Source organism: Macaca nemestrina, chromosome 16, assembly GCF_043159975.1.
Source record: "Macaca nemestrina isolate mMacNem1 chromosome 16, mMacNem.hap1, whole genome shotgun sequence".
NCBI classification, from domain to species: domain Eukaryota; kingdom Metazoa; phylum Chordata; class Mammalia; order Primates; family Cercopithecidae; genus Macaca; species Macaca nemestrina.
In genome coordinates this window covers 1,374,813-1,390,312 of record NC_092140.1, presented here as the reverse complement: position 1 = coordinate 1,390,312, position 15,500 = coordinate 1,374,813, and the positions used below count along the sequence as shown (strand labels likewise).

The following is a 15,500-nucleotide window of genomic DNA, read 5'->3' as shown; positions in this document are numbered from 1 at the left end:
CTTAGCTGTCAACAAACACTCTAAATTATGAATTACTAGTTTTATATTTAAAGCTAAACATTTTGTACTGTAAAATCCAGTGCTACTTACTATGCCTAGAGTAACACTATGAGAGTAAAATCTGATCTAAATGATGGATGTTTGTTTTTCTTTTATGCAGTACACATTTTGGAACTTTATACCCAAGAATTTATTTGAACAATTCAGAAGAGTAGCCAACTTTTATTTCCTTATCATATTTCTGGTGCAGGTAAGGCTGGTCATTGTTTTCCATCTCATCAAATATAAATCTAAATAAGTGACATTTTATTCTCAGGTAACTGCCACACGGCTAATGAAAGCGCAAGGGCGTGGTGCCCCTCACCTACGATTCATTTATTTATTTTCTTAAGGAAGGACGAAACGTGTTGGTTCTGTGAGATCCACACAAGCTAAATTAGCACACACAACGCCACTTTGGGTTTAAGTTGGTGACTGCCTTTCCTGCCCCTTTCCTTCTAGTACCAGAGGGGAAGTCAGAGCTTTGTTATCTTTTGGACAAGTTCACAGCCAAGCTATGCATTGTTCCACTTACTTTACTCTTCATAAATGTGTGTGGATGTTCTAAAGAAAATCCAGGCCAGGTGCAGTGGCTCACGCCTGTAATCCCAGCACTCAGGGAGGATCACAAGGTCAAGAGATAGGGACCATCCTGACCAACATGGCGAAACCCCATCTCTACTAAAAATACAAAAATTAGCTGGGCGTGGTGGCGTGCGCCTGTAGTCCCAGCTCTTCGGGAGACTGAGGCAGGAGAATCGCTTGGACCTAGGAGTGGGAGGTTGCAGTGAGCCGAGATCGTACCTCTACATTCCAGCCTGGAGACGGAGTGAGACTCTGTCTCAAAAAAAAAAAAAAAAAAGAAAAGAAAAAGAAAATCCAAAGACAGTACACATGAAAAGAGAGTTTAAAGAAAAAAGGAGGGAAAAAATGTCTCAGGGTATGAGTTAGGGAGCAATGTGCCAGGTGTGTTTTAAGAACAACCCTCTAATTTTTCTAAATCCTACAAAATACTATTGAAGGACTTTTAAAAATTTTCCAACATTATTCAAATCATGTAATTAAAATGTGACACTGAAGCCAAGGGATGAATTAACACAAGGCGTGCCCCGACTTCAGACTGTGTCGGCCACTCCCCGTGGTTTCCTTGAGCATGTTCCTTAATTTAAAAAAGGTGCCCTCATTTTAACAGTCAGTGAAATAGGATGATTGAGTTGCTATCTCCCATGGTGGGCAGAGTCAGGTGCCAGCAAAGGGTTTAAATAAGTCAAAGCGAATGGGAAGTGCTGGCTCAGGGCGAACTAACCTGCCTAAAGTCAGTCATTTGCATTTTTGAAGATGATTTTACAATTCTGTCTTTCTGCAGTTGATTATTGATACACCCACAAGTCCAGTGACAAGTGGACTTCCACTCTTCTTCGTCATTACTGTCACGGCTATCAAACAGGTAAGCATTTTACAGACGAAACGCAAGCAAGTCGCCATCTTTGCCATGTGAATTGCCTTTCATTCGAAGCCAGGTAATTGGTTCGTTTCAGCTAGTTCATGGAAAAGTCAACCAAGTTGTAGAAATTCATTTTTATAACTGTGTTGATACTTGTAGCACAGTAAGAGATGTTATGTCATTTCGTTGCTATTCTGTCGCCATGTGAATTTGAGAAGAAATCTATGGTTTTCACATCCCAGATCACCCAGGGATGATCTGATTCAGATGAGTCACTTAACCTTTCCGCATCCTTGACTGTCTTGACCACCTGAGAACATGCTGTTTATGGACTCCGGCAAATGGGGTGGTTCTTGTTGGTTTGTTTTTCCTTCATAGCCCTGGTAAATAAAGCCAGTGACTAACATGGAGAAGAATACATCTCAGTTTTACTCTCCGTGTATCCATTTTATCACCCGCAGATTCCCCGTACACATGTTCAGTCACTCCCCATTTTCTCCTCCCCGTCCCTGGCAGAGACACGTTTCTGTCACCGTAGAGTTGCCCATTCTAAACATTTCATGCTCATGGCTCATGTGCGGTGTTTTGTGACTCGCTTTTTCACTTAGCACGATGTTTTCAAGGTTTCTCCGCATCTGAGCAGGCGTCAGCGCTTCGTTCCATCTGATGAATGAGTCACGGTCCGCCGCGCACACCCCGCAGTGTGTGTATGGCTTCCTCTGTAGATGGACATTTGGGGTGTTTCTGCGTTTTAGCTGCTCTGAATCATGCTGCTGAGCACATTTGTGTTTCACACCCACCAGATCGGCTTTCAGATGTGCAAGTCTGGAGAGGGCGTGGCGAGGCAGGCACCACGGGCACCCGGCAGGAGTGTGGCGGAGCCACCAAGCACAGCAGGTGGCAACATCTGACACAGGCAGAGATGTGGACACACAGGGGCCGGTGCAGATGATAAGCATGCAGCTGTGTAGTCAGTACATGGGGCCTGTGTGTCTTCACTAGGCCAGAGCCGGCCGTGCCTACCAGGGTACGTGGACTGGGATGTTCATGGTGGCTGTCATTGGTTAGCAAAGGACTCGGGAAGCCCAGGGTCTCCCATAAGGAAATGGGCGGCTCCTCTGCGAGGCGGGGCAGGACACAGCACAGTAGCCAAGATGAACTGCACTGCCTGGAAAACAACGTGAGGGAAACTCACGTTTCCCAAGGACTCACTGCCCGCGACTCAGGCAGTTTAGCCCCTACCTGGGATAAGGCCTCACTCCGTGTCGGTGGCTCTTGCAAACTTCGACTTTAAGCAAGAGGACAGGTTTTCTCATTGACTTCACAAGGAAATGGTGCTGAAGGAAACGATGTTACTCGGGGACCTGCTGTGTGTCCTTGGGCCTAAAGTCGCAGTTTCCAGGAACCCATCTTGGAGATTATGTGAGGGCGTCCCATGCTGTCTGTGACACATCTGTGTGGTAGGAGCAGAGGCTGCAGACGGGAAGGAGACCGCTGAGCCCCTCGAGGGGAGCAGAGAGAAAGGGCTGAGGCTCTGCGGCTATGTCCTTTCCAGCCCGGCCCGGGAGGCAGGCCCAGCGCTGTTCTTCAGCGTCCTCTGCTCTGCGTTTGTTAAAGATTCCATCCCTCCGGGGACCCCACTGAGCGGGAAACTCCTGAGGACTCCAGGAGCGTCCTGAAGGAGAGGAGAGGAGAGGAGAGGAGAGGAGAGCGCGGAGTAGGGAGGGTGGCTCTGAAGACGCATCTGGGCCAGAGAGGCAGCAGCCAGGGAGCCTGAGCCCCCATGGATGCAGAGGCCGCTTGTCTACACTGTGCAGACCATGGCCCCAGACAACATGCGGTGTCCTCGGCCCGGCTGCGTCCCCTCCCTGGCTGTGTCCCCTCCCTGGCCGTGTCCCCTCTCATCAGCCTGGCTGTGTCCCTTCCCTGCTGTGTCCCCTCCCATCCCAGGGCAGTGGGCGGGTGTTGTTGCGGGTGTTAAGAGGGGTCAGGGCAAGGTGGTGAATGAACAGAGCTGCAGGTCTGGGCCCCATCACCAGCACCCCCTGCCCCTGGCCGGAGGGGTCTCTTCCTCTCCCGCGTGTCTTGCTACCCAGCCTTCACTCTGGGGACGGCCTCGCTTCCCCCACTGCTGGTCTGGACCTGTGTGCGCCAGAGTGTCCCCGCCCCCTCGGCCTTCCCCCACTACTGACCTCCTCGTCCCTCTTCCTCGGGAACGGCAGCTCTGTCCGCAGCCGCGACTTTCCCAAACGGCCTCCCCACACGCTGGCTCCAGCAGGGACGTTTGTGCTGGGGTCCCCATGCTCCCGGCCCCTCCTCGCTTGCCTTGGAAAGCCCCCTGCACTCACAGAGGCCTCCCTGATTTTCTCTTGGGTTCCCACCTCTCTTTTCACACCATCTCCCCGGTGTCTCACCTGGGCACTGACGGGCATCTCACTGCACCTGGCTCTGCCACTGCCATCGCCCAGGTCCTGCTAGAGCAGCCTTTCCCTGTGGCACCCAGCCTCCCCTGCTGTGTGCAGGGCCCCTCCAATCAGCCAGTCACATGCTTGGGCCTTCACATGTCCCTCCGGTTCCAGCCAGGCTGACCAGTGGGCAGTGCCAGCACCTGGGGGCTCCCTCACTGCTGGGCTTTCCTGGGCAACCTCCTCTTTGGCGTCTTTCCGCAGCCTGGGCACTGGGCTTCTCGGGGGTGCTGGGTGTCTCTCCCCTGCACTGAGCTTGCAGTTACTTCTGTTTCTTCCCCACCGATCCTGAGAGCAGCAGCGCTGGGGACAAGGTCTTTTGTCTGTGGGACTCTGGTGCCTGGCACTTACTGAGCATGCAGTTGGTGCTAAATAAGTGTGTTTAATGAACCCAGGAATCATCTACCCACTGCCACCTTCCAGGAAGACTGTTCTTCAGTTTCCCCAGAAAGAGTATTTCAGCGATTTGGGAGGAATCTCTGAAAAGCAATCAGATGCCACAGTGTCACAGTAGTGGTCACGGCTGGAGAAAGCTCCGCATGTTTGGACATCCATGCGTCCCAGGCTTCTTAATTCTCCAGAAGCTGGAGGTTTTGGGTTCCTTGTTAATGTTCCCTTTGGAAAAGACTCCGGTCACAGGGCCACTGATGCCGCCACGTGGCCCAGAGGGAGGAGGCCCCCAGTGAGCCTCCTGCCCCACAGGCTCTCTCAACATACGTGCAGCGGGCCCATGGCGTAGGCTTCCTGCTGCCATCCTGCATGGTTGTGTGTCTCAGCGTACGTGCAGCGAGCCCGTGGCACAGGCTTCCTGCTGCCATCCTGCCTGGTTGTGTGTTGTGTGTGGCAGAGCTGTGTTCCCAGTCTTGGTGCTCATTAGATGCGGTGGACGCCTGTAGGCCCCTGGTGTGCAGTCTCTCACATGCTGGGGGTTGTTACTGAGGACGGCATTCCCCATCCTTATCTAAGGCACCTGCACCCGGCAACGCCAGACACAAAGGCATGTTCGTCATCCCCGGAATTGTCTGCGTGCTGCATCTGCTATTGTTGCTGCTTTCAAGATACCACCTGACTGTCCAAGCAGAGGGTGTGCCTTGGTGGTTGGAATTGGAGTGCGGGTGTCTGTGCCTGTCAAAGGCATGCAGGTCTGGCAGCGCGGCTGGGGTCGGGGTTAGCTCGGGCTGCTTTTCCAGCAGGATGCTTGCGCGTGCACAGGAGTCACGATGCGATGTTTCCCATGTGGGTTACCCAGACGCAGAAACGCATGGAGAACCGTAAGGCTGCTGCAGGTGTCGCAGAGTGAGCCGGTGGTTCACCGAGAGTCTGGGCTGCCAGATCTCATAACAGCCAGTTTTTAATGAAAGAGAAGAATGGCCATTGGGGGCTTTTCCAAGCAGAAGATTGACACTCAGCGGGTGGAAATGTGCCTGGCCCCACTGGAGTCTTGAGGGCTTTTCGGTGTGGATGTGAAGAAACTGGAAGGCTTGCTCGTCATTTCATTCAGACACTTCTTTTTTAGGAATTTATCCTAAGGCCATGTCATGAATAGGCACAAAAAGTACAGTTATATAGTACTTACACAGACTTCGATGAGCATCTTTATCCAACGTCTTTGCAGTTCTACAACTGCAGACATTTAAAGCAGCTCGCATTGCCAAGGGAATATGCCAATGCTCTGTTGAGGATACAAAGAATAGTGTGTGTAATGTGTCCTGATTTTGAAAAAACACACCCCCACAGGCTTGGATTATGCTTAGACATAATTAAACTCAAGCCTTCTGTCTCTCCTCCCTTTCTCCTCCTTCCCTCTGTCTCCGCTTCCTCTCTCCCTTCTTTGCTTCCTTTTTTTAGGGTTATGAAGACTGGCTTCGACATAAAGCGGACAATGCCATGAACCAGTGTCCTGTTCATTTCATTCAGCACGGCAAGCTCGTTCGGAAACAAAGTCGAAAGCTGCGAGTAAGTGACACCCGACACATTTACCCTGGTGAAGTCCAGTAACAGTTTAAAAAATAAGTTTTACCCAGGTGCGGTGGCTCGCGCCTCCAGTCCCAGCCACTCAGGAGGCTGAGGAGGGAGGATCGCTGAGCCTGGAAGTCGGAGGCCACTCAGCAGGCTTCACCGTGCCTGTGAATAGCCACTGCTCTCCAGCCTGGGCAACCAAGAAAGACCCCGTCTCTCAAAACATTTTCAAAATACAAATCATTTTTTTTTAAGTTTTTATTTTCTTTGGCAAAACAGACCAAAAAAAAATGGCAAAAAAATAATGTGTTTTATTGGGTACAGGCCCAAGTTCCCTACTACGTTTTTTTTTTTTACTTTTAATTTTTGTTTGTTTATGTCTTTTTAGAGCAGTTTTAGGTTCACAGCAGAATTGAGTGGGTGTACCCACTGCCCCTCCTCCCAACACACACAGACACACACACGCACACCACAGCATCCCCTCCGTCAGCATCCCACACCAGGATTGGTGGAATTTAAAACCATTATCACTGCCCCATCCCCACACACAGACTCCCTCCACCAGCATCCCACACCAAGATTGGTGGAATTTAAAATCATTATGGGAACACACGAACCAATCAAGGCAAGGAAAGGTCGGAAACACTGTTTCTAAAATTTGTTTTAGAGTAAAGTATAATAAAATCATATAAATATAAACTCGACTAGGTGGAAATTTATGAAAATTGGAGCAGAATACCTCATCGAAGATTGCATTTTTTAAAAATGTATTTATTTACTTTTTTAGAGACAGAGTTTTGCTCTGTCACCAAGTGGAGTGCAGTGGCACAACCTCAGCTCACTGCAACCTCTGCCCCGGGTTCAAGCAATTCTTCTGTCTCAGCCTCCCCAGTAGCTGGGGTTACAGGTGCCTGCCACCACGCCCAGCTAATTTTTGCATTTTTAGTAGAGACGGGGTCTTAACAAAATGTTGGCCAGGCTGTTCTCGATCTCCTGACCTCGTGATCCTTCTGCCTTGGCCTCCCAAAGTGCTGGGATTACAGGCATGAGCCACCGCACCCGGCCAAAAAATTTATTTTTTGTTGATATATAATAGTTGTACATAGTTGGGGGTCCATGTGATATTTTGATGCCTGCACACCAGTGTTTAATGATGAAGTTGGGGTAACTGGGATGTCCGTCACTTCAAACATTGATTGTTTCTTTGTGTTGGGAATATTACAGTTCTTCTCGAAGGCTGCATTTTAAATCCGTTTCAAATGAATTATTCATGTAACTAATATCTCAATATATTTAAAAATATGTGTTTAAATTATTTAAATGAGATATTTTCAAACTTGTACTAGTCATTTGGAATCACCTGTATAGGTAGAAACCATGAGTGTGGTTTTCACGTTTGTGTCGAGGTAGCGGTCAGCAGCCTGCTCCAGTCCCCCATCTGAGGTGGATCTAGGTGCCAGGCCCACGCCGGCCCCTTCCTGCCCCCGCTGGTCCTCGTGCACCCTGCCTGGCTCTTGCAGACTCCCACGCCTCCCTCCCTCCTGCAACCCCACTGCTTCCGCTGGCTGTTTTCCCTGTCGAGCCTTAGGAGGTTTGGTGAGGGAGACAGGGAGCACCCCACTGGGTCTCGTGCATGTGGAGAGCCAGGTGCGTTCCAGAAGCCTGGAGGAAGGAGGACCTCCAAGCAGCCCGGCCAGCCTGGGCTCAGTGAGCCTCTCCGGACAAGGCCGCAGCCCCTCCCTGTCCAGTGGGATGGGACCCCGGAGGCGTTCAGAGGCCTTTCAGAGGAGCTGGCATCCACCACTAGCCCCCTGCCTCACCTTGCTCTCACTGTTCTGTGTATCACACGCATCACCAAATGTACTTGTAAGCGTTTAAACATTTTCACTTATAAATGTGCTATCCCGGTGTTTAAATGCTTCTGAGACAGCTTTTTCCATCAGTGAGTTCAGGTGAGTGAGGTTTCCCTAGGGGTCAGGGGTTCAGAGAGCAGATGGCCCCAGCCTGGGGAACAGCCACAAGCTCCATGCCTGTGTCAGCAGGCGTCCGGTTCCAGGCCTTCAACGCCATTTCCTTTCACGATTCTATTTCCCTTGCAAAGCCTTTCATACTTGTAGCTAAACATCTTTCTTAAAAAATAGACCTAAACAGTGTCTGCCCGCAGAAAATTGAATTTTTAATGTATCAGTCTCCTGTGGGAAATGCCTTCTCTGTATCCTGTGTGTTGTAACTGAGAGGATGCTAAACAGGCTACTCAGGACAAGAAAGAAAAGATCAGGCTTTTCCTGCAACGGCAGACATCTGGCTTCCCTCGGTCATAATGGCTCAGGCCTTTGAGGGTACTAGAGTGTCCTAGAAAAGCATTCCTTTAATTAATTTTTCTTTTTTAATTAAACTTTTTATTTCAAGGTAATTACAGAGTCACGTGCGGTTGTAATAAAACAGAGGCATCCTGTGTTCCCTTTGCCCCGATGTGTTGCCCAGCTCGAAAATTTTGTCATTTCAAGGATGTGATATAAAGAGAATCCTGCGGCCTGTGGCCTTCTGGGGTTGTCTGTTTTCAGGCAGTCTAATTCCCTTGGGATTGCAAAGTCTGTGCAGCGGCTGTTCCTTCCCTTGTGTTGCTAAGGAGCGTTCCATGATGTGGGCCTACCGCAGTTTCACCGTTCACAAGCTGAAGGGCTTTTCGACCTTTCTAGTTTAGGGCTGTTATCAAGAAAGCTGCTATGAATATTTTGTGCTGGTTTTCTTGTGAATTTAGTTTTCATTTCTTTGGCATAAAAGCTCAAGAGTTCAGTTGCTGGGTCATCTAGCATATCTACGTTTGGTTTTGAAAGGAACTGCCAAACCGTTTTCCAGCATGGCTATCCCATTTCATTCCCACCCACAACATTGCCAGCATCTTCCCCAGCCCTGGGTGTTACTGCTGTTCCTGATGTCTCCGTGCAGCTTAAACGTGTCCCCGATGGCTCTGTGGGACATCTTTTCGCACTTGTTTGACATCTGTGTATCCTCGTCAGTAAAAACAACTCTTCATGTCCTGGCCGGGCGCGGTGGCTCACGCCTGTAATCCCAGCGCTTTGGGAGGCTGAGGCGGGCAGATGACGAGGTCAGGAGAGTGAGACCATCCTGGCTAACACGGTGAAACCCTATCTCTACTAAAAATACAAAAAATTAGCCAGGTGTGGTGGCGGGCACCTGTAGTCCCAGCTACTCGGGAGGCTGAGGCAGGAGAATGGCGTGAACCCGGGAGGTGGAGCTTGCTGTGAGCCGAGATCAAGCCACTGCACTCCAGCCTGGGCCACAGAGCGAGACTCCATCTCAAAAAAATAAAATAAAATAAAACAAAACAAAAATAAGTAACTCTTCATGTCTTTTACCCATTTTTCTAGCTGGATTCTTTGAGTTTTTTACTGTTACATGTTGAGAGGTCATATAGTCTAGATAGTAGTACTTTGTCAGGTATATGATTTGGAACACTCAGCAGGATATTTCACAAAGCCAACGTTTTTAATTTTGTTCAAGTCCAATTTCTTGATTTTTTTTTTTTTTTAATTGTTATTTCTTTTGAGACAGTCTTGCTCTTGTTGCCCAGGCTGGAATGCAATGACGTAATCTCGGCCTGCTGCCACCTCCACCTCCCAGGTTCAAGCTATTCTCCTGCCTCAGCCTCCCAAGTAACTGGGATTACAGGTGTATACCACCATGCTTGTCTAATTTTTTAGTGTTAGTAGAGATGGCGTTTCATCATTTTGCCCAGGCTGGTCTCAAACTCCTGGCCTCAAGTGATCTGCCTGCCTCGGCCTCCCAAAGTGCTCACAGGAGTGAGCCACTGCGCCCAGCCGAGTTTTTTTTTTTTTTTTTCTTTTGTAGACTTTACATTCAGTGCCTGAATGAAGCATTCTTTGCCTGGTCCTAAGACCCAAAGACTTTTTCCCATGTTTCTTTCTAAGTGTTATAGTTTCATGTTTTACGTTTTAGTTCATGATCCATTTTGAGATGATTTTTGTATAAGGTATGAGGTTTCAGTCAGGTTTGTTTCTGTCCTTATTTAGCCTGTGGCTGTCCGATCGCCCCTGCACCAGGGGTTGGCCGGTTGTCCCTCCTCCACGGAGTGGCCCTTGCCTTCTGTCATGATCAGTTAAACACATTTGCGTGGGTCTGTTTCTGGTTCCCTGGTCTGTCCCATTGGTCTCCGTCCCCATGCCCCACCAATCCCACGCCGTGGGTCACTGTAGCTATCTCAGAAGCCCCGTATTAGGGATACGGATTCATTCCTCTTCAGTCTTCTTTTTCAAGGTTGTTTTAGCTAATCTAGAGCCTGTGCCTTCCCATGTAAATTTTACAATTAGTTCATTTATGTCTATAAACATCCTTACTGGGATTTCCATAGGGATTTTACTAAACCCATAGGTCCATTTGGGAAGAGTAACCTCTGCTTTTAAAGTCTCACAAATTTGCAGTGTGCTGTGACCATCACGTAGTGGTACAGAGAACTCTGTTTGCAGTGTAGACAGAAGCATGGTGATGCCTCGATCCTGGCATGCCTCCCGAGTGGCAGCGAGACTGGCTGGAGCCCTGCAGCCACTCACTCGAGGGTTCTGATGATCGTTCACCCTCCAGACACACAGCCGAGATCCGCGATGCCTTCCTCACCCTCCAGACACACAGCCCAGGCCACCGCGATGCCTTCCTCACCCTCCAGACACACAGCCCAGGCCACTGCGATGCCCTCCTCGCCCTCCAGACACACAGCCCAGGCCACTGCGATGCCCTCCTCGCCCTCCAGACACACAGCCCAGGCCACCGCGATGCCCTCCTCGCCCTCCAGACACACAGCCCAGGCCACTGCGATGCCCTCCTCGCCCTCCAGACACACAGCCCAGGCCACCGCGATGCCCTCCTCGCCCTCCAGACACACAGCCCAGGCCACCGCGATGCCCTCCTCGCCCTCCAGACACACAGCCCAGGCCACCGCGATGCCCTCCTCACCCTCCAGACACACAGCCCAGGCCACTGTGATGCCTTCCTCGCCCTCCAGACACAGCCCAGGCCACTGCGATGCCCTCCTCACCCTCCAGACACAGCCCAGGCCACCGCGATGCCCTCCAGACCCTCCAGACACACAGCCCAGGCCACCGCGATGCCCTCCTCACCCTCCAGACACACAGCCCAGGCCACTGCGATGCCGTCCTCGCCCTCCAGACACACAGCCCAGGCCACCGCGATGCCCTCCTCACCCTCCAGACACACAGCCCAGGCCACTGCGATGCCTTCCTCGCCCTCCAGACACAGCCCAAACCACTGCGATGCCCTCCTCACCCTCCAGACACACAGTCCAGGCCACTGCGATGCCCTCCTCACCCTCCAGACACACAGCCCAGGCCACCGCGATGCCCTCCTCACCCTCCAGACACACAGCCCAGGCCACTGCGATGCCTTCCTCGCCCTCCAGACACACAGCCCAGGCCACTGCGATGCCTTCCTCACCCTCCAGACACACAGCCCAGGCCACTGCGATGCCTTCCTCGCCCTCCAGACACACAGCCCAGGCCACTGCGATGCCTTCCTCCCTGATGAAGTAAAATGGATACAGATACAAACTAGACCATAACCTTTCATTAAAAACCCACATGATGAACTTTCTGTGATTGATTTTTACGTTAGTTTTTGAAACGTTGTTGCCACTTTTGCTTTATTTGTCCTCATGCTTTGGTGATCTGGGCAGCGCCTTGGTTCTGTTGATGGGGAAACTCTCAGAACTCAAGTACCTGGTTCATAAAACGCCTAGATTTAGATCAGAGCTTCTCCCAGGAGTACTTCCCACTTGGCCGCGCTCATGGAACACTCTAGCTCGTCTTCGTTGGTCTGAATCAAAGATAACCTTGTTACAGGTGTTTGTGTTTTTGCTGCGCAATATTCGATCGTGCTGTACTTTGCCACTTCTTTGATCTGCAGTTAGAACATTGAAACCTGACCTGGTCTTTCCTTGGTCCCAGCAGAATGTCTGGCAAGAGTCTTCCTGGAACCACGTCCACATCCCCTCATCTACCTGTGACTAGATGAGCAGCTTGAGGGAAGCAGTCCCACACGACAGGCCGGCTTTCACGGAGGAGCTTTCCATTGACCGTCCTTTCTGCTTTGTCCTGTAGGTTGGGGACATTGTCATGGTCAAGGAGGATGAGACCTTTCCCTGTGACTTGATCTTCCTTTCCAGCAACCGGGGAGACGGGACGTGCCACGTCACCACCGCCAGCTTGGACGGAGAATCCAGCCATAAAGTAAGGGGCCTTTCCGTTAGACTCCAGGGCAGGATCTTCCTGTCGTGCTTCAGACTATGCCTGTGTGGCCACAGAAACTAACATCCTGTTTGAAAAGTCAGCGTTTTCAGTGTGTACAATGAAAACCTAGGGAGTTATGCCAGCCAAGTTTTTCCTCACTTTTCCTTCCTCCTGTTTTCCACTTTCTTCTTTTTCCTTTTTCAAAATAAATTGTATTGTGTGTATTTGAGGCATATATTATGATGTTATAAGATACATATTTTTATAGAGAAATTGTTATTCGAGTTCAACAAATTAACACATCCACATCTCACATGGTTTCCCATTCTCTTCCCTGGCACCCATGCAGGAGCAGCCATAACCTACTCGATGCGGCAAAACTCTGAGCCCAACATGCTCGTGTCCACTCAGTGCAGCAGAAACCCAGAGCCCAACACACTCTTGTCAGCTCTAGTCCTCATGTTGTACGTTGGGTCTTTGGATGGTTCATCCTAAATATTGCTACCTTGTGTTCTTTGACTTACACCTCCCCATTTCTTTCCCACTTTTTCTTTCCACTCTCAATGTCTGTAACAACCAATCACCTCAGGTTAACAGAAATAACTTCAGTGTTAGCCTGTGTCAGTTAGCTAATGTGTCAAATTCAGGATTTAATGAATAGATTGTTGGAATTTTAAGAATTTTCTTTCTACTAGTTAAAATTAATGTGAAAACTGGCCTAGAATTATGTGAAAAGTCACACGCAATTCTAGATTTTGCCTGTTACTTCACTGAGTGTCATTTTTGTGAATGTAATCAGGATTTTAATCAGGATTTTCTGAAATTACTACCTAAGTAATTTCCTGCACTCAGTATAAAATTCTGCACAGGCAGTTGATGCTGCAAGAATTTTAATTGTCAATCATAAAAGAAAAGATACAGCACCATTAATTTTAAGATTCTTATTATTTAAAAAATCTGGAAGTTTCTAAGGAGTTTATGAAAGTGAGCATAGCTCAGTGGATTCAACTAAGTCATGAACTCACCAAAGTGCCACTCTAAAATGGTGTTCAGGTGACACCTGTGGGTATAAGCCATCTCTACTACGAGATAGAGACATTTTCTGTGCGAAATCACCGAAGGATATGCTAGTCTTTCATAGATAATTCACGATATGTATCAGGAATTGAAAATCCTGTGGACTTTTTTCAGTTAAATTTGCTTTCACATTTTCTGTGTAGCATATCCCAGAGAATGAACACACTAACATAATAGATTGTCAGCAGCTTCTGGGGGGTTGGAATCCCTGGATGATTCAGGAATTCATTGTAAGCGGCTGCTGGTCCCTCTGGAACCTGGGAGGAGGTTAAGGTTCCGTCTACCCAGAGACCATGTGAGCCCTTCACACTCTGCAGCCAGTGGCTGTCTTTGCACCCCTTTCCTGCAGACTGTGGCTGGTCAGGCTCAGACGAGTCCCAGCCATGCTAGGGAACAAATGCTGTGGGCCTCCAGATGTACCATGTTTGTCCAGATGAAATGTTGTAGCAGTTGTGGAAGATGTTAAAATAGCTAGTGCACTTTGACCTTTTGTGGCTTTGCAGTTTGCATAATAGTTTTGTGTTCTCTAATGTCATTTTTGTGCATTTTGTTTAGCTGGAGGGACTGGAATTATTTGAACCCTTTCCTTAAAAGCAGAGTAGGGGCGTGGGAAGGGTACAGCGACTTCTGCTGGGATCCCGTGGGGCTCACGTGGCTGCACAGGCTTCTTCACTTACCTGGATTCTTCGCATCTGTGAGATGGGGACAGCCCTGTCTCCCAGGGGCTCTTGTGAGGATATAGTTAGAGAATTCCCACTGAATTTAGAAAGTAAGCGTCCCCTGATTTGTGCCCTTGGTGATGGAGCAGCGATCATTTACCCCCGACCCCCATTTGTGCGCTTGGTGACGCAGCGGTGACTGTGTCCCCGTGATTTGTGCATTTGGTGATGGTGCAGTGATTGTTTCTCTCGTTTGTTCTAACTCCTGTGTTTTATTTGTCCAGTACTCTTCCACTAGAAAGAAACACAGGAAGGGATTCAGAGATGCTGTTGCCTCTTCCCAGATCCCTGGGCACAAGTTTCTCCTCTCCTCCCAGGGCAGGGCCAGTGCAGCCCTCATGCCCACTTCAGGTCCGCCCTCAGCCCCCTGCTCGTGCTCACAGATGCTACTGAGGTCACCAGGCCTCAAAATGTGCTCTGGGAGCAGCAGCATCAGCATCACTGGGCACCGTCCTAGAAGTGCAGTTCTCAGGCCCTCCCTAGCCCCACTGCATCAGAAACTCTGGGGCTGAACCCAGGAATCAGGGGCTTCAGAAGCTCTGGGTAAAACTGACGCACACGCAGGCTTGAGGAGTCTCCTGGCCCAGGCCACGTGAACAGTTAAGTAGAAGGCGTTTGCCACCCAACAGCGACGGGCACGGGCAGGTTGTTGCGGGGTAGTGAAAATGAAGTGAAGTGAAGTGATCCCGTGACCACTCCCCGTAAACAGCAGGGCATTCTGTAAAAGCAAAGGGATATTTCAGGTCTTGGATTTGTTTCCTAATTAATAGCTACTGGCTACTGCTTTGACAGATAAATCAGTGTCCACACTTGAAGAATTTGAGCATTGCTCCTGTCTTGTTAGTTTTAAGTTGAGGACACTGGGTAAGAATGGAAGGATTAGAATTTTCTGGCACCTAATAGATGCGGGAATAACAGTAGTACCTTATCTTCCTGTAACTATCAAACGTGTACAAACTCATAGGGTCAGCCAGGCTTTGTAATCACTTGGTTGGAGGCAGCAGTGTCTGGGTTTGTGTTGACCGTTTTGGCGGTGAGCTCACACGTCTTGTGCATTTGTAGACGCATTATGCGGTCCAGGACACCAAGGGCTTCCATACGGAGGAGGATATCGGCGGACTTCACGCCACCATCGAGTGTGAGCAGCCCCAGCCCGACCTCTACAAGTAAGAAGGGGCTTTGGGTTCTTTAGAAACGGATTTTATGCCCTCAATGTTGCTCTTGCTTTTCACCCCAGGTAGTCCAGCTATCTGGTGGTTTGGAGAGAATGTAAATCACTGCTTAAAGATTAAGACTGAGTCAAAAATACATCGCTTATTTATTCTCATAGACTTGTACCACTCAGATTTGTAGCTTTTTATACAAATGTTTGAAGTGACTTAATGGAACTATACTTGTGGGGAAAAAAAAGAATAAGTTTTCTTTATTTTGTGAAAGACGTTTGTCAAATGTGGGTTAAGGAAAATCACTGAAGCCATGGGCTGATCCCAACAGAAAGGATGACAAGGGAAGGGGC

At 49.3% G+C, this 15,500-nt stretch overlaps 1 protein-coding gene across 12 annotated transcripts in view; it reads left to right on the top strand.

The window, feature by feature from the left end:
- The window catches only part of LOC105485271 (ATPase phospholipid transporting 11A), a 183,284-nt gene that overhangs the window by 112,665 nt on the left and 55,119 nt on the right, over positions 1–15,500 (top strand). For all 12 annotated transcript variants that reach the window (XM_011747541.3, XM_011747542.3, XM_011747540.3 and 9 more), the window contains exons 3-7: positions 161–250; positions 1,406–1,486; positions 5,797–5,904; positions 12,060–12,188; positions 15,047–15,150. In XM_011747541.3, coding sequence (XP_011745843.1) covers positions 161–250; positions 1,406–1,486; positions 5,797–5,904; positions 12,060–12,188; positions 15,047–15,150 — 512 coding nt within the window. The remainder of the gene's footprint in view (positions 1–160; positions 251–1,405; positions 1,487–5,796; positions 5,905–12,059; positions 12,189–15,046; positions 15,151–15,500) is intronic.